Here is a 22,129-nt window from a genome sequence, read left to right as displayed (position 1 = left end):
TTGGCCCTGCTCCCTACAGGAGCTGTATAACTGTTCAACGACTGGGGACAATGAGGGCTGATTTGCTCAGGTCCTGTTCTAGAACAGAAAACTACAACAGCCCTTCTCACTGGGAATGCTGCTTCCCATCAGCCTCTGTCCAGGTCCTATCCTGGACCCCCATTTATGTGTAGCTGCCAGCCCCAGGAGGCACATGTGCCTGCCTCCCCAGCAGTCATGGATGTGGGGTCCAGGTACCCAGGGCCGGTTCTGGCTGTGGGTATGGCTCAAACTCTGCCTCGCTGCTGCACAGACTTGGCAGGTTCTGGGTTTCCCACGGGGCTCCTCTTTCTACAGATAAAGTGGGTGTCTCTCAAGGGCCTACCCTAGGGGTGGACTGAAGCAAGGGCAGGCAGAGCCTCCTGCTGGGGTCCAGAAAAGGGAGCAGCACACTCATGGTCCCTCTGCAGGGCTGCTGAGGCTGCAGCCACCAGCCACAGGTGGCCAAGAGCCAGGTTTACCCAGGAGTCTCACGAGCAGTGCCAGTCCTGGGAATAAGCAGCTGGCACCTTTATCGACCTTCACGACTTGGTAAAAACTCAAACACCAAATCCAACAAATATTCTGGGCAGTTCTCAGATTTCACGTTCAGTGTGCTATTTGGTCAGCCTCAAACTCGTGTTCTCCCCACACTGACCTGGGACGGCTCTGGGAGACACCCCGCAAAAAGTGGCGCCTCCAAGGATGCCCAGTGGGAGGCCTCTGATGTCCCAGGGGCAGAGGGGACCAACAAAGCAGTGAGCAACCAGATGTACTGAAATACAGTTGGGTCTGTTTGTAAAATTCTTTTGAGATTTATGCATTTGCAAGAGCAACAGAGAGATCTTGCACCCACTGGTTTCCTATCCAAATGGCCTCAATAGCTATGTGACCCTGAAGACACACAGTATGCCCCTGGATAGCACACTCTTCTTGTGGGTCGGCTTCACGGAAAACAATGCAGCCACTGGCTGGCTGCAGGGGAGGGCGCCAGGGCCCTAGGCTCAGGCACAGCCCTGCCCAGCGTGCCTGCTTTTTACAACCTCATAGGAACATGGAGAAGCCTGGCCACGCAGTGTGCGGAAACATTAAATACAATGTTCAGGTATCTGTTCTGCTGTCTTAGACCCAAAGCATGACTTTTACTGGGTGATGCAGATGTGGGAGCAGATTGCAGGTGGACAGTGGTGTTCAGACCACACACAAACCAATCAGGAAAGTGGTCCTTCCCGTCACTTCCAAGGACCTCCAGGGAGCTTAGAGGAAGCAGCCCACCTCCCGGCCACGGGCCTACCTTCTGGCCACGGGCCCACCTCCCGGCCACATGGAAATAGTCACCCGCGGCTTCTAGGCTGAGTTGTTACCTAAAGGAATCAGCCTGCATGGTCCACCCTCTCCCTCCCTGCACCTGCATCTGCACCTATGTGGCCGTTGCATGAGCTTCTGGAAGAACCCACACAGTGTCTAGGAAACCAGGGACCCTCCCAGCTGCTGTCCTCCTGTGCCGGACTGCGGACGCCGTCCTCCCTGCATTAGACACTTCATGCTTGAACACACCTCCATCTTCACACTCTGTCCGGTGGAACCCAAGCCCTGCATCCCCAAGGCCACACTCACCGTATCAGGAGACTCCGGCTATCCACGGCTTCACCATCGCCTACGTCATACTTGCTTGTCAGGGAGAGGGAAATCTCAGTCTTGGAAAGCTGGCTCAGAGTGCTCTCCCTGTTGGGGTCGTTGGGGTCCATGGATCCCTCCCCTGGGGGGAAACAACAAGGGTAGCAAGCCAGCTGGCAGGGTGATGGTGACTTTATGGCGTGTGAGAAAGGCTGTGTGGGGAGGTGAGGGAGGGGGAAGGAAAGGTCGTGTCCTCATGGAACCAAGCCTCAGCTCAGCTGGCAGCACTGTTATAAGAACCAGGGATGCAGAGCTACAGAGCAGCCACCGCTGAGTGAGGAATCCCCAGGACGCACAGGAGGGGCTGCAGTGTCCACAGACAGGGTTCGTTCTTGGTGGCATAGGCTGTGAACACCCGCCACAGTTGGAGCCTACCTTCAGACACTATTATAACCACAGTGCCCACACCATGAGCTCTGCCCCAGCAGCGGCGGTTGTCACCCCTTCCCCAAGCTTTCATTCCTTCTCCCTAGGACAGGAAACCTCACAATGAACTCCAGTTGTGACTGAGGCAAAGGAGTGGTTCTCACCCAGGAAGGACTCCACGGTGGGCACCTCCCCCAGTGACGCCAGCAGCTCACTCAGGGAGTCGTTCTTCTCAGGGGCGATGGCAGGCAGGTGCTGCAGCAGGAGCTGTGAGGGGACCAGGGGCACAAGTGAGCCAGGGCTGGGATCTGCTACAGTGACACACGTCAGCACATGTGAGAATACTACAGTGACACACGTTGCACACACATGAGAACTACCGCAGTGACACGTCAGCACACACGTGAGAACTACTGCAGACACACGTTGCACACACGTGAGCTACCGCAGTGACACGTCACACGCACGTGTGAGAACTATTGCAGTGACACACGTCAGCACACGTGTGAGAATTACTGCAGTGACACACGTGAGAACTACTGCAGTGACACATGTCAGCACATGTGTGAGAACTACTGCAGTGACACACGTTGCATACATGTGAGAACCACTGCAGTAACACATCAGCACACAGCTGTCAGAACTGCTACAGTGACACGTGTTCACACACGTGTCAGCAAAGTGTTACACTTCCAGTAAGTCACAGCTTCCTCTCAGTATTGTTCAAGTCAGAATGCAAGCCTGAGATTTAATAAAATGAGGGATCAGAGATTTTCACTTCCCCAAAGTATGTTCGCAGCATCAAGAAACCACAGCGGAAGTGTTCAGAACGTCTCATCCAGTGAGGTCACTCCTGCCACCCCTTTGTTCCTGTCCAGTTGCACAGCAAAACCCCCACTGTGGAGGGCTGGGGAGGGCTGGGGAGGGCTGGGGAGGGCTGAGGTGTCCCAGCCCCGGAAGCCCATTTGTATGGCTTCCACTCAGCTGTCTTTAATCACGCTGGCAGACAAACCAAATTGTTTGTCTGAGACCCAGACAGAAGGAGTGGGTGGTTTCCCGTGGGGTGGACCCAAAGACTTGGGCTGAGTCAGGAAATGGGGTCGGGTCTCAGAGGGGACGTCTCCAGGAAGAAAAGTGCTGGGGGAAGGGCTGAAGTCACTCTTGTCTGTGGGATTAGGGATCCTGATGAAATCCAAACAACGTTCCCACACAAGGGCTCAGGGTTCTCTGGAAGAGGCACAATAAGGGATATCTGTACCTCAGCCATCTCTAAAGCCTGGTTTCTATTTTTAATCTTTGGTTCCAACAGTTTTACTGAGACACGAATCAAACCTCACAAATTCACCAAGGTTTACATATATGTAACCACGTTGGAGGCATGCTCAGAGGTGGGTATTCGTCATCTGTTCTGATTTCAGAACAAGAATGGGGCTACGTGACAGGAAATGGTCAGCAGCCGTCACTGCCCACCCTGAGTGGATGGGCCCAGCACCAGTCACTGCTCACCCTGACAGCACATGACCAGCAGCCGTCACTGCCCACCCTGAGAGGACAGGCTCAGCAGCTATCACTGCCTATCATGTCAGGATGGGCCCAGTAGACATCACTGCTCACTTTGGCAAGATGGATCCTGCCCACTGCCCATTTCCTGCAGTCCCTTGAAGCATGCCTTCCCACTGCTGTGGAATCTGCCAGCATGTGCCCATTTTACGGTGTCTTGTCCTCGGGGTCCCCCGTGTTGGGCAGGTGTTAGGGTTCCACCATCTCACATCTCTGTCTTCAGGGATGACCTCACAGCATCTTGTGATCCTTGCACCTACTACTGAACGCCTGGTTTCAGGACTAATGTTCTGGTAAAGAGGGGAGGTGGTGGTGGTCAGAGAGGGCTTTCCTTCTCTTGTCTCTAGTTTCAGTTCCATGGAGCACTCCCGATACAGAAATGCCAATTTCTGAGGAATTGTCATGCCATCTGCCGCCTGGCTGCACCAGGTCTCTCATTACCTGTCTTCCTGCTGGGGCACCTAACAGCGTGATGCACTCTGGCACGGGGCCGGCAGCTCCCGGCAGGTGCACCTTTTACACTGTGGATGGTTCAGCTGAGGTGGAGCCATGCGTCCTGCCAGGTAAATGACACATTTGACATTATTTATCCATCACTGAGTTGTGGGGTTTGTATATGTGTCCTGGCCATGCAGCTTGGTGGCAGTTATTGCCTCATAGTCCATCTCAGGGGCCCTTGATCTCCTGATGACACCATTCATAGCACAGTTGTCAGTGTTGATGAAACACTGTCTACCTCTCCTATGACTTCGGTGTTTGTATCTCAGTCTGTTGCCAGAGCCCGGGTTGCACACTTACTCTGGTTTCACTTGGGAAGTTCCCTGCTGTTCCAGCTTCCTCGTGTGGGTGCAGGGTCAGTTTTGAGCTGTTTTTCGTATGGGGTCAGGAAAAGGAGTCCCATTCTCCTGGGATGTGCATGTCTGGCTGTTTAGTACTATTTCCTGCCACTCTTTCTTTTCTATCCCTAACTATTTATTTATTTATCTGAAATGCAGAGTTCCTGAGAGGAGAGAGACATAGAAAAATCTTCCATCTGCTGGTTCACTCCCCAAATGGTCACAACAGCAGGAATGGGGCTGGTTAGAAGCCAGCTTCTTCCGGGTCTCCCATGTGGGTGCTGGGTCCCAAGGCTTTGGGCTGTCCTCGACTGCTTTCTCAGGCTACAGGCAGGGAGCTGGATGGGAAGTGGAGCAGCTGGAACTCGAACTGGAACCCATAAGAGACGCCGGTGCACGTAGCAGGCAACAACTACCTGCTATACCACAGTGCCAGCTCCCGAGGCTCTTTCCCATGGGGGTTGGCGAGGGCTGCCTTGGTCTCTGCTGAGAACAAATGAACCACACACAGGGTCTCCTTCTTGACTGCTGAGGACCTGAATGGACAACGCCCACTGCATCCTCCTTCCATTATTGAGATGGTAAACAAGAACGTTGTCCACTTCATGTAAGGCTCTAAAAGACAAATCTTCTTTGACCACCCTCCTGGAGCGTCAGCAGGGGAGAGCCGCAGCTGGGCAGTGCCTGTGTGTAGCTCTCCTGCGTCCATGCCCTCGACTTCCCTGAGGCCCCTGATGACATGTGGGAGGCAGTGTTCCGTCACAGCCAGAGGTGCTCTGTGCATGCTGTCATCAATGGCCAGAAACAGGGGACGGTGGCGCTGGAACAGGCTGTGCTGGCCGTGTTTTGGGAGGTAATGGGAGCTAGAGGCCTGCGTGTATATGCTCCAGGCGGCTTCCTCCCCAGCTCAAGCCATTCAGACTACAGCTCACGACAGCGTCTCTAGCTTCACATTCCTCAGGACAGGCAAGTGTGTGGCCCCACCTGACATCTGCCTCCCAGCCCAGCCCACTGAGAATTGCGAGCTGGCCACGAGCCCCATTCCCAGAGCTGAGCTCTGTTTTCAATTCTTGTTGACAAAGAAGCAGACAGCGAGCCGCGACAGGAACGTACCCTTTCCAGCAACGTGCCGCGACAGGAACGTACCCACCCTAGCAGTGCACAGATGCAGGGCTCGGGGTACACAAGGCGCCACAGGAGCTGACTGCCGGTGAGTCAGCGCTCACACAGAGGGGCCTGCCTGCCTGCCTGCCTGAGGAGCACCCTTGTGAACGGCATGGCTGGGCAATTCCCCTTTGATCTGGGTGCTGCATAGGAGAGGGAGAAGATGTGCCCAGAGCTTGTGAACATCACAGTCAATCCCTGTCACAGTCCAGAGATGTCAAAACCACATCTGGGGCAGGCATGGTGGTGCCGGTTACGCTGATATCCTGCATCAGGGCACTGGTTCGAAACCTGGCTGTTTCAATTCTGGTTCAGCTCCCTGCTAATGCACCTGGGAAAGCAGCAGAAGGTAGCTGGAGTTCCTGAGCCTCTGGAACGCCCCACATTCCGACATTCCCAGCTCCTGCTTTGGCCTGGTCTAGCCCTGGGTTTTGTGGGCATTTAGGAATTAAGCCAGCAAGGGGAGAATTCTCTCTGTAACTGCCTTTCAAATGAGCAGATGATGGGATGAAGAACCGACACAGTCCTTCCTCCAGGCCTTTGTTGAAGCTTCAGCATGCAGAGCAGCTTGGTGACAGAGAGGGAGGCTCGTGAGGATGGTCTGCGGCCTTGAGCGGATCCGCTCCACGTGGCAGGTTCAGGACATTGAGAGGTGTATTGGCTGGGTTTCTAGGAGACCCTGGGCTGGGGGCCCAAACCTGGAGCCTCTGAGCCCTCAGGCACGTGCCATGAGGCAGTTCTCATCCGGACTCCAGGCCCATCTCACAGGTCTCCTAGGCCCTGCTTGGGTGATCCAATTCTGGAACGATTCCTCCAAGTTACTTTACAGAGCCTAGATTTTTTCAGAACATGAATTTCAAATGGTCTCAAACTGCCTCGGTGCTCAGCTTCTCTTTACTCTGAATGCAGGGACATCTGCTGAAGGTTCCTACACCTCCTACCACTAGGCCTGTCGTCAACAGGTGCTTAACCTGTGACACCCTGGGGGTCAGGGATGCTGCCTATTCCTCACCACAGGGTCAGGGGCGGCTCTCTACATCCAAAAGAGATCCTGGGCAGGAAGCTCTGATGCATGGGAGCCCCTCCTCTTCCCCAAGCAGCTTCTTCCCTTCTTCTTGCTTCAGGTCCAAAGCTGGCGTCTTCCCACTGGCTCTGTCTGGTGGGGGACACAGACCTTGACTCTCAGGGCCTCAGGTGCTGGCCACCTGGCTTAGTGGCCTGATCTCACCAGGCCAGGGTTGGGGATGTGACTGGATGAAGGAGTAGGTGAATGTAGAGAGTCCCAGGCAGAGCACACACATCTACCGTCACATGGCACGCCAGTGTGCTCAGGACTGACCACCGGTGTCAGCCCACTCCTGTCACTGGCCAGGGTGCCGTGCACATGTCCAATCAACCATGCATTTCTGATAACCTGCATCAGCCCACTCCCATCACTGCCCACAATGCATTTCGCAAGTCCAAATGTGCATGTTTGGTCACCCATGTTAGACCATGCCTGTCCCACTGCACACGTCTGCTCCCCCACGTCAGGTGCTGGGGGCCCAGCCCGCTTACCGAGTGCGTGTTGATGATCTCTTCAATGGAGATGTAGATGACTGGCTTGCTGACCATCACCACATCCGTGTATTTGTCCATGTTGAACTTGTCTTCTGGCTCAGGGACATCACAGGCCTCCTTGAAGTAGTTCCTTCAGACAGAGCCAAATCTGTGAGTCAGTCTCAAGCAGGGAACCAGGGGCAGCTCTGGGCACTGTGGGAGGGGACACAGTCCAAGTCCCTGCTCTGCTCCCAGTTTTAGCTTCCTGCAGGTGGTGGCGCAAACCTGGGTCACAGCCACCCAAGGAAGGCCCAGGCCGAGCTCCCGGCTCTTGGCTTGGCCTGATCCAGACCTGACACTGTAGGATTTTAGAGAATAAACCAGCAGACTCGAGAGATCTCCCTTTTGTCTCTCTTCCAAAGAAAAAAAGAAGAGACAGGAGATTCTAAGTGACAGTGAGTGAGTTGTTCTCCAGTTATCACAGCTTCTTCTGTGTTCATATTCTGGACATGGAACCCGCCCGTTACACAGGGCTGAGGAGAGCCATAAGGGCCTTCAGTTCTCGCCTGGCTCCACACCTTCCAGTTTGGGGCAGGTCACCTTGAAAAGGCTATTCTTTAAGAAACAGCGTCTGAAATTCAGATAAAAACATCCAGACTGGCAATTCTGGATCTGAGAAGGAACTCTCGGTCAGATGTCATGACATGTGCTGCTTCAGGTGGTCCAGCCTGGGCAAGCGCGCTCACCGCTCCAGGGCCCAGTGGGGCAAACATGAGAGCCGAGCCCACCCTCTTCCTGGCTGACAGGAATGACAGCTGTGGCTGAGGCCCACGGCAGTCACATGCCCCAAGCCCAGACCAGCATATGCTGACATGGACAGAAGCATGAACAGCCCTGTCACAAACACAAACATCCCAGGTCTGTTCCATAAAGCTATCACCATCTCTTCTGGGGCTTCTCCTCAGTGTTCCCACCCCACTAACCGGACTGCAGGCCCTGTGTCCCCATGGGCAGTAGGGCAGCAGGTCCTCCCTGCCATAACCTGGCCGTGACTGCCCATATGAGGATGCAAAGAAGTCAAGAGAAAAAGCAGGAATTCAGAGGAGCTGAGGCTGGGCCTGGAGGCTGTTTCTAAGTGCCTGGGAGCTAGTGGCCTGCACAGCTGACAGAGAAGAGGGGGAGGGAGGGAAGTGGAGGAAGCTCCAAGGGCCGAATCAGCATCCAGAACACCACAGGCCTTGGGTAGTGGGCCAGAAGACGCCCCACATTCTGACATGGGTGTCACAGCAGTTACACCTTTGTCCACACTCCTCAAACCAGAGGAGGAAGAGGCCGTGACTTCCCGTGGACAGATGCAGAGAGACCAACTCTGTGTCTTTCCTATAACCTGGATGGACATCCTCCTTCCCCAGCGACGCAGGCTGTGGCATCCGTGCCGAGAACAGCTCTGTGATGGAACAGGACAGCCACACACAGCCATTGGCTAACAGCGTCTCAGAACAAGAGCCTCGGCTCCATCTCAGGCCTTAGGCCAAGAGGCTGGAGAACACCTCACCACAAACCCCATGCCATGCCCTGGAGCTCCATGGAGGGAGACAAGGACTTGACGCCCCGCTCCATCCAGCTGCTCAGCCTGTGTGTCGGTGGTGCACAACGGGAGGACTTTGTGTGGCAGACAGGAGGCTGGGCTGGGCCTGCTTCTGTGCCCATCCTGCCTGTCCACAGCCCTGCAGCAACACGCTGTCACCTGAACTGCTGGTACGTCTCCGACAGGTAGTCGTTCATGGATGAGAGGTGCTCGTTCTCCCCTTCAAACAGCTTGTTGGAGGCCGCATGCTGCAGCACCTTGGCCACCGAGCCCAGGTTCCGGCGCTGGTCAGGGCTGATCTGACCCCCGGCAGTCATGTCGATGATGTCAAAGCCATCAGGGGCCACAATGGCAGGGTTCATGTAGCGGTAGTAGAGCAGGTTTCCCACAATCTGCCAAGGCCATAAGAAAGAACACACAGTGTCAGGTTATTTATTTATTAAAAACAAAAAAAGGAAATCTGATGTTAGTTTTACATTTGCAAGAGCAAGCAGACCGCTTCTGCCCTGAGTCCTAACAAGGAGCTCAGTGTAGGTCATGAAGATGCTGCATTCGGCGGGAGCCTGACAGAGGTCGGAGAGACCAAGCTGCTCCATCAAGGGGCCCTTCACCAAGGCCACCAACCCCACGTGGCCCTCAGGGGGCAGCAGTGAGCTGCTCCGTCAAGGGGCCCTTTACCAAGGCCGCCGACCCCACGTGGCCCTCAGGGGGCAGCAGTCTTGAAGGTCACTCCCATCAACAGTCATGCCACATGGGCGGCACATGGGGCTCCTACACCAGGCTGCCCCAGATAGTCTACCTTCAGTAGCTCCTCCTCCGTGGCATCTGGGAATTTCTCATGGAGGGAACTCTTCAGCACTTTGGCTACATACCTCAATCCATAACTAAATGTAAAACAGATGACAAAAGAAAATCATGGAAAAGGAGACACGGTGGCTGCGTGATTTTCCTAAAAATCAAACATAAAGTGAGATGGAAATGGAACCCCAGGATCCTGGCTGACAATGACTAGGCAGCGTCCACAGCTGTGTTGGCAGCAGAGCCGCCAGGGCCTAAGGTGGTGTACCTGAGGGGCAGGCACAGTGGATAATTTGTATGAACACAAGGGAGGACGCCTGCCTGCACCTGGTGCCTAAGTCACACAGTGTTCCAGAACCTTCCGCCCCAAGGTCAAAGTGGCCACAAACACAACTCACGGCAGGAGGTCAAGGGAGGAGATGATGGAGCTGAGGACATGGTCCGTGACCCGGCGCAGGCTCTCAATGGACGCCTCCAGCTTGGCCTGCACTTCAGAGTGAGTGAGCGCCTGCTCGGTGGTCACGTCGTAGGGCAACTTGCTGGAACACAGGCAGGTGTCAGTGTCCAGGGGCTCCAGCCAGTAGGGCATACCACCCAGCTTCCTCCAAGCACTAAATCTGCCCATGGATGCCAGAGCCACGATCTGTCCAGTGGACGGGACACCTGCACACAGCAACATGCTCCAAGGGGATGGGGAGGGGGGACCAGAAGTTCTCCCTCTGGGCCTTAGGGAAAAGAAACAGACACACCCAGGGAATGCAGACCCAGCCAACTGGCTTTCTTTTCATTTTTCCTGATTACAGCCAATCAATCTGTCCATTAAAAAAAAGCCTATCTACAAACAAGCTACCAACATGTAGAACATTAGTTCTCATCCCTCAGACCTAACACTACCAGGCCTTCGTGCACATCAATAACTGAGCTGCATACATCCAAACTGAATGTATGGAGGAGTGTATCAACCCATACACATGTGTGGGTGTAAGAGCGTGTACACACCGATACAGACCCACATGTGTGTATGTATGTAAGCGTGTAACCCATATACAGACCCACATGTGTACATGTATGTAAGTGTGCAACCCACACAGACCCCACATGTGTACACGTGTGTGGGTGTAACCGCGTGTACACCCATATAGATCCCACATGTGTACCCGTGTGTGGGTGTAACAGCATGTGCATACCCATATAGACCCCACATGTGCACCCGTGTGTGGGTATAACAGTGTGTACACCCATACAGACCCCACATGTGTACACGTGTGTGGGTGTAACAGCATGTACACCCATACAGACCCCATGTATACACATGTGTGGGTGTAACAGCATGTGCATACCCATATAGACCCCATGTGTGCATGTGTGTGGATGTAATACAGTGCACATCAACTCCATATGGTCCTGTGTGTGGTGTTTACAACACATGTATATACATGCACATACACCCTGCATGTTCATTATACATGTGAACACAGGTCAATGTTCCTAACTGTAACTGAGAACATAAGATATTTCTCCATCCACGCTGTCATTCCAAACAGAAGCCCACCCTGCCTTGTGCCGTGCACACCGCATAGCTAAGTGTTTCTATTTTCTCGCCTCTTCACGTTTGCACACAGTGCTGCAACAGCTGCTTGCGCTCCTGAGCCTCTGTCAGTGCCTGCAGCCTCCTCATCAGGAGGGAATCGCTGGCCCTGCCTGACCTACAGAGCGCTGTGGAGTGAGGCCAGGCCTGCCCGGGCTGACAGTCTTCACACACTGAATCTGTGGTGACTGTACAAAGTGTGTGCCATCTGTGTGCGACAGTGTGGAAAGAGAAATGACAAGGGGAGGCCGGCAGAGGCTGAGGCCGTCTGGTGTGCACATGTGACCCGCGTGGGCGCTGATAGGTGGTTGTGTCCGGACAGGGGAAGGTGCAGCTTGTGGCAGGAGCTGCTGGCCGTCTCACCTGGCCTCCCCGGTCTGCGTCTCCAGCTGGTTCACCCAGGCCTTGTACACCTCCACGGGGCTGGTGTTGATGACCAGGGCATTGTCCTCAAGAATCTCCTTCACCACAGGCGCCAGCAGCTGCCGCAGTGAGCTCTGCCCCCTGGCGCCCCTGTTGAAGCTCACAACCATCTTGATGACCGTGGGGTTCCCTGTGACAATTTCCTGTAGCTGGTCCACCTTGGATCTGAAAACCAACCCCAGGCACCATTTATACAACATACATTCCAGGGCCTTCTGGAGTCACATTTCTCTGGCAGAGATCATTTGTAAAAAGTACTCCTTGGGGTTAGTGTTAGGGCGCAGCAGAAAAGCCAACCCTGACATCTCATGTGGGCACTGGCTGGTGTTCCAGCTGCTCCATCTCCAATCCAGCTCCCAGCTACCAGCCTAGGAAAAGCAGTAAAGATGGTCCTGCCATCCAGGTGGGACCTGGATAAGGCTCCCTGGCTTGGGCCTGCCCCATCCCTGGCCATTGCAGCCACCTGGGGGACACATCAGTGGACAGAAGATCTCTGTTTCTCCTTCTCCTGCTGTGATTGTTTTTCAAATAAGCAATAACACCTCTTTTTTTCCCTAAAAATAAGTTTTATTTTCATTTCTTTAAAAGATTTGTTTTCATTTGAGAGGCAGAGTTAAAGCAAAGGAGACAGAGTTATTGTCCATCTGCTGGTTCACTCCCCAAACGGCCACAACACGCAGAGCAGGGCCAGTTCAAAGCTGGAAGCCGGGAGCTTCTTCCAGGTCTCCCACGTGGGTGCAGGGGCCCAGGCACTTAGGCCATCCTCCACTGCTTTCCCAGCATCCACATGGGATGTCAGCATTGCAGGCAGAAACTTAACCGAAGATGCCTTAGCACCAGCCCAAGAAGTGAGCACTTAAAGCATCTGGTCAATGGGATTCAGTCTCGTGGTCAATCTTGAAGGTCAGTCGGACCTGGAAATGTGCTGGGCAGCAACGACACTGCAGGACTCCAGCAAGGTAGACACGGCGCCCCATTCAGCTGCCCATTCGCAAAGGAAACCCTGTAGTGGAACGAACCCTTTCCTCTTCCTATCACACTCACATTCACTGCAACCCAGCCTCACTCCAGGGCGAGTGAGCATCTCTTCTGGCTGATCCCACACCCCCTGCCCCTGCCTAGCTGCCCAGCCCTTCCTCACCCCCTACCCTTCCCCAGCTACCTGGCCCTTCCTCACCCCCTTCCCCTGCCCCAGCTACCTGGCCCTTCCTCACCCCCTTCCCCTGCCCCAGCTACCTGGCTCTTCCTCACCCCCTACCCCTGCCCTAGCTGCCCAGCCCTTCCTCACCCCCTTCCCCTGCCCTAGCTGCCCAGCCCTTCCTCACCCCCTTCCCCTGCCCCAGCTACCTGGCTCTTCCTCACTCCCTCACCCCTGCCCTAGCTGCCCAGCCCTTCCTCACCCCCTTCCCTGCCCCAGCTACCTGGCTCTTCCTCACCCCCTTCCCCTGCCCCAGCTACCTGGCTCTTCCTCACTCCCTCACCCCTGCCCCAGCTGCCTGGCCCTTCTGCACTCCCTCACCCCTGCCTCAGCTGCCCAGCTCTTCCTCACCTCTTTCCCACTTTGCCCTAGTCTAATCCTCATCCTGCTGGCTCCCTCCTTCCTATCACCTTCACTCAATCTTGCCACGGTGAATGCTGCTTTCCTTGACTTTGTGACTCTTTGTGCATAGGAAATGGAATGAAATTATTTTTGGAGACAACAGTGTTTGAAATCCAAGCATGTGAGGGGTCATGGAAAATGCTATGATGGAAAAACATGCCTGGATTTCAAGACACTTGGATAAAAATAAACAATTTTCATTCCATTTTCCATGAGCTGTTTCAAGAGCCCTTGCACGTGGGAGTAGGGCAGACAGGGCGAGCAGAAGATAACAAGCAGCTGCAGCTGGCTTGCCGCCCCCCACCCCCCGTTACCCACGCACCGCACGGCCTCGCTCCCCATCTCCTCAGGACCCATGCTCTGACCTTAGCCCCTAAACTGAGCATCCTGCCTGTTCTGCCTCGCCTGCCCAAAGGCCTGCTGCACATCTTCACGTCTCCGTCTACACACACATCATTTCTTGGAGCATCTAGACTCCGTGTCTCTGACCTCACCCACAGACGTGCTGCAGGTGGCCATCATGTTCACATCCCTGTTGGTTGGTGGCAGGATCTCTCAGCTTCAAGAACGTGGATGGCATAGCCACACTGCCTGCCTGTATCCCAGCTTTACCGCCCAGTGACCCAGGACGTCACCAAGGGGCCAGACCGGCCCCACTCTCCTCCTTACAAGGTCTTCCTCCCCCACCACAGGCCTGTTTCCATGACACACCAGCAAGTCCTTCCCTGCACTGCCCTCACGGCACAGGCCCTGTCACTCCGGCCCTGAGGCTCTGCACAGGTCCAGGAACATCCTCCCATGTGTCCCCATCCACTACACTTGACTTTGATGGAAGGCTTCCCCTACTGAGGGTGTGATAGCCTGACAGCAGGTTAGGATTCTGCTGGCTGGAGGAAGCCACAATAGGTATAGCCCTGAGGTCAGCCTACCCTGAGGCTCCCATCTTGGTGGTCTCATCCCCACCACCCCACTGCCTCGACGTACCTGACCTCTTCCTCCAGTGCTTTCTGGAAGAGCTTCAGCAGCAGGTATTCCTCCCGCTGGTTGGAGGCATAGTTGTACAGCGTGAAGACCACGGTGTCCATGAACCGTGTGGACTTGTTTTGCGGCATCTGGAAGATCAGCTTGGCCAGGTACGAGGGGTTGGTCTGTGGGGGAAGCCAAGCACACAAAGCACAGGTCAGGGAATGACCCCTTGGACAGCAGCATCTCATTTACATATCACTGACTGGCCAGAAGTATGATGTCCAGAGGTGGCAGCTGAGACCACTCTCACGGTGCCTCAGGGTGCCACCAAAGCAAACCATGCCGTGGACACTTCCTAACACAGCCATGTGAGTCATGTCACAGCCATTTCACAGATGTGCCCCTTGATATGATCATATCTGAATGTCTTTGTCACAGACCTGTCACAGGACACGGTCATTTTAATATTGTGTCACAAATGTGTCATAGGTATGTCTGAGTGTCATGTCACACATATCACAGGACACGGTAACATTTGTCTTGTCAGATGTGTCATAGGACATGGCCACATCTTAATACTGTCACATGTGTCACAAGTCGTAGGAGTGACTGAGTGTCACAGACATCTCCCACACCATGCCCAGGCTAACATGCTTTCCCCTGGAGACCTGGAGTCACAGGTCTACGTCACTGCTGAGATGCCGAAGAGGGCGCACCCAGGGGTCTCCAAAGAGACAAGGGATTCAGTGCACAGAAGGTGCCAGAAACAGAGGGAAAGGCAGGGAGAGAACACAGCAGCCATGGCGCTCTGCAAGGAGGGAAGTGGGGAGGCAGAAGTCATGGGGGCTGGCACCCAGGTGATCAGGATGGACATGGAACTGCTAAGACTGTTCGGGCCTCCCCACCCCAGGAGGATCTGGGGTGAGGGGAGGGCAGAGGGGCTCCACTGAAGCTGGGCTGCAGAGGGGCTCCCAGCATAACAATCGCACTGCATCTCCTGCATGTGAAACCCAGGGCTCACTGCACACCATGGACTCGGGCAGTTTGGCTGTAAGTCCAGGGCTCCCTGCACCCCACGCACTCAGGGAGTTTGGCTGTAAGTCCAGGGCTCCCTGCACCCCACATACTCAGGGAGTTTGGCTGTAAGTCCAGGGCTCACCGCACCCCAGGCACTCAGGGAGTTTGGCTGTAAGTCCAGGGCTCCCTGCACCCCACACACTCAGGGAGCTTAGTTGTAAGCCCAGGGTTCCCTGCACCCCAGGCACTCAGGGAGTTTGGCTGAAAACCCAGGGTTTACTGCACCCCATGTGCTCAGGGATTTTGACTGTAAACTTTTCAAGAAATCCCCACTCCAGGCTGATGTGACATGCAGCTGTTCAGGCCAGTGGTGGCTACCTGGACCTTGGCACCTCCTTGTTACAGCTCCAGCGGGACCACTCCCGCCACAGCTCTGTGGTAGGGACTATTTCTCACTGCCTCCTGGACTCCTTGTGGAGAACTATGCCTCCCTCCAGCAACCTGTGGGACTCTGAATGCTGGCTCTGGGCACAGCACCCTGAGGCAAAGCCTGGAGCAGCGCACCTGCCATGCAAGGAAGAAGTCCTGTTCAGGAGGAATCCAAGGGACCAGAAACCCGGGCTGTTCATAGTTCTGTCGTTTCCCCACAGATCTTGAGGAATGAGAGGAATGAGGCAAAGTAAGACAGAACAGAGGGGCAAATGTGTGGTTTCGAGCCCCTTCCCTGGACATAACCCAGGGGTCAGGCATGGGCTGTGGTCTAAGCCCATTCCCTGGACACAGCCCAGTGGTCAGGCGTGGGTGTGGTTCTGAGCTCAATTCTCTGGACATGGCCCAGTGGGCAGGCACGGATTGTGGTTCTGAGCCTGTTCCCTGGACACGGCCCAGTGGTCAGGCGTGGGCTGTGGTTTTGAGCCTGTTTCCTTGACATGGCCCAGTGGTCAGGTGTAGGCTGTGGTTCCAAGCCCCTTCCCTTGACACAGCCCAGTGGTCAGGATGCGGGCTGTGGTTCTGAACCTGTTCCCTGGACACGGCCCAGTGGTCAGGCATGGGCTGTGGTTCCGAGTCCCTTCCCTGGACACGGCCCAGTGGTCAGGCTGGGCTGTGGTTCGGAGTCCATTCCCTGGATACGGCCTAGTGATCAGGTGTGGATTGTGGTTCCGAGTCCCTTCCCTGGACACGGTCCAGTGGTCAGGCGTGGGCTGCGGTTTTGAACCTATTCCCTTGACATGGCCCAGTGGTCAGGCGTGGGCCATGGTTCTGAACCTGTTCCTTGGACACAGCCCAGTGGTCAGATGCAGGCCGCAGGCTGCTCAGGCAACAGGAGTTTGGTGTTTCTAGGCAGGTCCCTGGTTTTCCTGCCTTTCATCGAGGAGCCTCCACTTGCACATCAGGGATCATGGTGCCTGGCTGAGGCCAGTGATGACTGGAGTCTGACTCCTTTGTGCCAGACGAGCAGTGAATGAAACCTGAAGGAACTCTACAGCCGTCACTTCATGAGCATAAACACAGTTGGCATGGGGTTGGCGTTGCACAGCTGGGAAAGCTACTGCCTGCAGTGCCAGCATCCCATATGGGCATTGGTTTGAGTCCTGGCTGCTCTGCTTCCAATCCAGCTCCCTGCCACTGCTTCTAAGAAGGCAGCAGAGGATGCCTCAGCTCTTTAAAGCCCTGCCACCCATAAGGGACACCCAGATGGGGCTTCTGACTCCTGGCTGTTGTAGTCAGTGGGGAGTGAAACAGTAGACTGAAGATCCCTGTCTCCCTGTCTTGCCCACCCTCTGTAACTTTTAAACAAACACATCTTAAAAGATGTCATGGCTGATAGCCGGTCTGAATTAGGCAGAAAAATACCCTCTGCTTGCTGGGAAGCGCTCTCTTCCTGGACGTCCCCAGGGACTATCTGCCTCCTGGCCATGCTGCCCCATGTCCCTAGAGCAGCAGCCATGCCTGTCTGAGGAGCTGGGTCCCCAGTCTCCTACTTCTGGCCCCACAACACTGACACTGTCACTCGTCAGGTGTATGCCCCATGTCCTGTACCTGTCCTCCAACCAGCACCAAGGCACCTGCAGGCCACACAGGAGCCCTAAGGCCATGGGCCACTCTTGCTGGGTGCCCTTCCCCTCCAGCACGGGTGCGAGCAGCATGTAATGCACCAGTCCCATCACCCCAGCATGGCTCTGAAGTCAAACTCTGGGCATTGCCTGGCTGCACCCACGTCTCACTCTGAGGCCTGGGTATCCCCCGGGTGCTCACATGCTCTAGGCCTGGGATGCAGTAGGAAATCAGATTAGCCTGGCTGCACGTAGTACACGGCAGGTGTGCAGGATGCATGGGCCCTCGTGGTCGCATGTGCCCTGGCTGGGCAAGGCTGGCAGCCCTCACCTGCAGGAGGTAGAACAGCTGTTGATAGGCCTCCAGGATCTTCCTCCTCTCCTTACTCAGGCTCTTCATGCCATGATTGTCCAGGCTGTTGGAGAGCTCCATCTCACCTCCTTTCTTCTTGTTCAGCTTCGTTCTGTGGGAAATGACATCCTGCAAGAAGAATTTAGGAGATGGGAGGAAGCTGCCATCGGTTACTCCTTACCCCTTCCCTCCCTTTATGAGGAAGCCAAGAAAGTTAGAGGGAAGGCTCAGGGAGAGTCTGACTTTTCTAAGATCAGCTTCTCCAAGCCTCAAATGTGACCTGGACAGCAGGTCACCCACTGGGGGGACAGGGAGATAAACATGCTGGGACAACAGGACAGCCAGGTTCCACACCACAGCGATACACCAAGAGCTAACCCATGAAGGAGAGCGAGGAAGTTGGGCCCACATCCTTGTGACCCCAGATGAGTCGATGGTTTCTCAGCTGTGACTCCAAAAGCACAAATGACAAAGAAAAGGTAGCTACACTGGGACCCACGAGAATCAGATCCACTGATCAGCTGGTAACAGGAGAAACTACCTACAAATCTTACATTTCACTCCCAGGGACCCACAAAGGCCATGCACCCAGGGAGCTGTATGCCAGGGACATGTGTGGGCACAGGAGGTGTTGTGCACGAGCTGTATCCTCTCTGTCCCAGGCCCTGCCTAGCAGACACCAAGGTCTGTCCCCCAGCTCTGCATCCTCTGACTCCCGCTCCCAGCTCAGGGTGACAAAGTTTCCTGTGGCCACTCCCCAGCTCTGTGACAAGCTGCTGTCCTTCCCCCCAGGTCACCTCGATGCCCTGTAGGGAGCAGGGACATGAAGTGCTTGGATCAGAGATTCTGAGAGCAGCAGCCCCAGCTCCTTGCTTTTCATGCTCGTAAAGTATGTCAACACTGAGAAAAGGAGTGCAGCCACCACCAGACGGGGTGTGGGGACATGTGGGCAGGTGGCTGCAGGGCTCCCTCGTCCACAAGCAGCTCCCAGACAGTCTGAGAACCAGCTTAGTCCAACATTCCTCCTTGGACCCCAGGGCCACAGACACCAGCTTCTCCACAGGGGGAAGAGGTGTACTCCCCTCCCACACACCTGTGGCAAAGTCCTCTCACTGCATGAACCTTCCTAGGCACCTCTCATAGGGCAGGGACTCAGCAGGCTCTAGGCATGCCAGATGGCCAAGCCTGGCACACAAAGAGAGGTAGCTCTCAGCTCACACAAACACACATGCTGAGGATAAGGAGCACACACACACACACACACACTGCGGGCAGGGAGTCCACACACACACAAATGGCAGGAAACACACACATACACACATTGCACACTGCACACTCAGGCTCATGGCTGCAGAGAGCACTGATACTTAGCCTGCTTGAGAGAGCCATATGGCTCACCCTTCTGGCTATGGACTCAGGCTCCCCGTTTACATGCCACGAGACAGACATTTCTGCAGAAGCTGCCAACTGCTGACGGGGTGCCTGCAGTGTACAGCCAGCTTTGTGACCAGTCAGCTTTGCCTCCTCAGCTCCTCATTTGTGAATGGGCTAACATTCCCATCTCACCAAAGTTCTCTGTAGACAGAACACAGGACTGTAAAGTACCTGCCTCAATTTCCAATGCAGGTAACGAGGTTCCCAGACATGGGGCTGTGTCGGGGTTCCAGGGTGAGGATGTGAGTAGACAGAAACTGGCCTGTTAAGTGGGCAGGGACTGGCCTCATGGCCCCATTGGCGCTGGCATCCCATATAGATACCAGTTTAAGTCCTGGCTGTCCAAGTTCCTGTCCAGCTTCCTGCTAAATGGGCCTAGAAAAGCAGCAAGAGACAGCTCAAGTCCGTGGTCTCTTGTCACTCCCATGGAAACCAGGGTGGAGTTCCTGGTTCCCACCTGATCCAGCCTTGGTTGTTGCAGCCATCTGGGGAGTGAACTAAAGGATGGAAAGATCTTTCCCTGTCTTGGAAAGATCTTTCCCTGTCTTGGCACCTTTCAAATAAATAAGTTTTTTGAAAATCCTTTGCTTTTTTGAAAGCCTTGTTCCCCTCCCCAAATAGCTACAGCAGCCAGGGCTGGGCCAGGAGCTCCGTCTGGGTCTCCCATGTGGGTGACAGTGACCCAAGCACCTGGCCGTCACCTGCTGCCTCCTAGGGCCAAGGTCGGGGGGCTGGATGGGAAGTGGAGCAGCTGAAACCCAAACCTGCTGTCTGCTGTGGGATGCTGGCATCCTGAGCAACGGGTTAGGCTGCATGAGGCAGCGGCTCCTCCACAGGAGCTCGACTGTCACATCCTCAGGCTTGTGCATGTTTGCATGGACGCAGGTTCCCACGCTGTCACTCTCCTGTTTCAGGGCTGTCAAGGCCTGGCTCTCTGGCCAAGGCCCCCAGGACAGCAGGTCTGAGGTTCTCTGTCACACGGGAGCGTGAAATGAGCCCAAGGGACAAAATGTGTCACAAAATGGTGGCTGTGGATGTGCCAGCCCGAGAGGCACTGGCCGAGGCAGGGGAGGGGTCAGGCCCCCGAGGACCCCTGGGACGCTCACAAGGACGCAGCCCACCCCACTGACCTCCAGTGTGATCCTGTTCTTCACCAGGAGCCCAATCTTGATGTCCATCAGGTTGAGGTCCTTCTCCAGCTGCTGGTTGGCCCTAATCTTGGTCACCACCTCTTCTCGCAGCCGTGCCACCTCCAGCTCCTCCTGGAAGTCCAGGTCACTCTGGTCTAGCAGGTGGACAAACTTGCTGATGACCTTCAACGGCGGGTTCTCTGAGCCCACTGTGGGGAAGGAAGGGGTGTGCATGAGAGAGGATAGCCCAGCAAAGAGGGAAATCGGATCTGTCAGCAAAGGCCCCCCGGAACACAGCCAGGAATGCTGGCACGATTGGCCGGCCTGGTCCATGCCCATGGCAGACACACACACCACACTGAGGCGGTCAGGCAGCCCTGCTCCCATCATCTGCCACTTATTTAGGGGGTCTATGCAGGCCCCAACTCATGCTCTCAGCAGGTGCGTGTGAGCCCTGCTAAGAGAGGCCTGAGCCTCACTGAGACCTGGGGTGGGTCAGGGAGATGCTGAGGCCTCAGGGGAAGGGGCAGAAGGCAGTTTCTTCCAGCCCCAAAGGCCTCGGAAAGGAGCCAGGCCCCCCACTGCGGGGTGAGAAAGGGTCAGAGAGCAGGACCTCAGGGGCCAGTTAGGAGCTGGGGGGATGGCAAGGGTGCCCAGAGTGTTCAGGAACCTCAGCCTAGCCCTCAGCCTGAACTCTGACCAGAGAGGTGCCCAGAACCATGCAGAGGGCCCGAGGTCTCGCTGACTCCAGCAAGTTTTCCCTGGTACCTGCCATGCCAGCCCTCTGGTTCCTGAAAGATATCTCCCAACATGCTCAGTGAGACCAGCCCTGGGTAAATGCCACAAGTGGCATAGTGGTGACATCGCAGCTGCTCGGCTTCCAATCCAGTCCCTGCTAGTGCACATCATGGGAGGCATCAGATGGCCCAAGCCCTTGGGTCCCTGCCCCCATGTGGGAGAGTCTGAGTTCCTGGCACCCGGCCTTGGCGTGGCTGAACCCTGGCTGTTGTGGGCACTGGCCAGTGACACAGTAGCTGTGAGATCTCTGCATCTCTCTACCTCTCAAGTAACATGAAAACAGAGAACGTTTAAAAACCACGAAGAGAGACTAAGGGGGAGCCTTCAGGGATGAGGACTCAGACCCAGCAACACAGGGCTGGGGAGACCCAGCTAGGCCAACCCCCAACTGCTGGCTCTGTCCCAGATGTCCTGCTGGGTGCCACCCCAGACACAGGAATGGGGGGCCTGAAATGACTCAGGGCCCAAATCCTGCACAAGCCATAAGCCCCATGCCAGCACCCTCGTTGACCAACCACTTTCAAGGGTCCTTGCTGGGAATCGAGGGGGCTGCAGCGTCTACGACAGGGCGGAGACAAGGAAGGGGTTTACTCTCATGGTTCGCACTAACTCAACATCTTCTAGAGAGTATGTGTGTATGTGGGGGGGCGGCACAGGCTGCTACGGCCCTGACGACCTTGGGTGAGGCCATGGACTCCCACCTCCCGCTGACCTGCAAACAGGAAGCAGTGTCCCCTCACAGGATGTCTCTCAGTGGTCACTGGGGCAGAGCCCAGGGGGGCACCTGCGGGAAGCTAGGCCTCAACTTACCCAGTGTTTTGTAGTCGCCCCGGGTGCGACTGGCTCTCAACAGTGACTGTATCTTCACAATCTCGGGTGTCTGCAAGAGAGAGGGACAAGCTGCGTGATCTTGAGCATAACCTGCGCTGAGGACTGCCCCTGGTCACTTGCTGTGGAAGAGCCTAGGGGCTACTCACAGTTCAGACAGGCCATGGGGGACTGCGTGGACATAAAGGCAAAGGGCTGGGCACAGAACTTGGCTCAGGCCATCTGTTTTCATGCTCTGGGGAAAGCCTGCCAACCGCCAGTGAGACAGGCAACACGTGACATTATGTTGTACTGGAGAGCACTCACATTTTTCTAGAAGCTTCCACTCTGAGCACAAGAGCTGATCAGATGTGAACACCAAATGTCACTGTGTGGGGCAGTGGGTTAAGCCGC

The 22,129-nt window shown here is 55.4% G+C and overlaps 1 protein-coding gene across 4 annotated transcripts in view; it reads right to left on the bottom strand.

Annotated features, from left to right (window-relative positions):
- The window catches only part of IQGAP2 (IQ motif containing GTPase activating protein 2), a 112,224-nt gene that overhangs the window by 10,632 nt on the left and 79,463 nt on the right, over window positions 1-22,129 (bottom strand). For all 4 annotated transcript variants that reach the window (XM_058656410.1, XM_058656407.1, XM_058656408.1 and 1 more), the window contains 11 exons: window positions 21,719-21,788; window positions 20,111-20,319; window positions 17,526-17,675; window positions 14,142-14,305; window positions 11,498-11,722; window positions 9,945-10,085; window positions 9,548-9,632; window positions 8,908-9,140; window positions 7,179-7,311; window positions 2,226-2,328; window positions 1,636-1,777 (listed from right to left, as the gene is read on the bottom strand). In XM_058656410.1, coding sequence (XP_058512393.1) covers window positions 1,636-1,777; window positions 2,226-2,328; window positions 7,179-7,311; window positions 8,908-9,140; window positions 9,548-9,632; window positions 9,945-10,085; window positions 11,498-11,722; window positions 14,142-14,305; window positions 17,526-17,675; window positions 20,111-20,319; window positions 21,719-21,788 — 1,655 coding nt within the window. The remainder of the gene's footprint in view (window positions 1-1,635; window positions 1,778-2,225; window positions 2,329-7,178; window positions 7,312-8,907; window positions 9,141-9,547; window positions 9,633-9,944; window positions 10,086-11,497; window positions 11,723-14,141; window positions 14,306-17,525; window positions 17,676-20,110; window positions 20,320-21,718; window positions 21,789-22,129) is intronic.

The sequence above is a fragment of the Ochotona princeps genome, chromosome 28 (assembly GCF_030435755.1).
Source record: "Ochotona princeps isolate mOchPri1 chromosome 28, mOchPri1.hap1, whole genome shotgun sequence".
Lineage (NCBI taxonomy): Eukaryota > Metazoa > Chordata > Mammalia > Lagomorpha > Ochotonidae > Ochotona > Ochotona princeps.
This window is presented reverse-complemented; position numbering and strand designations above follow the sequence as displayed.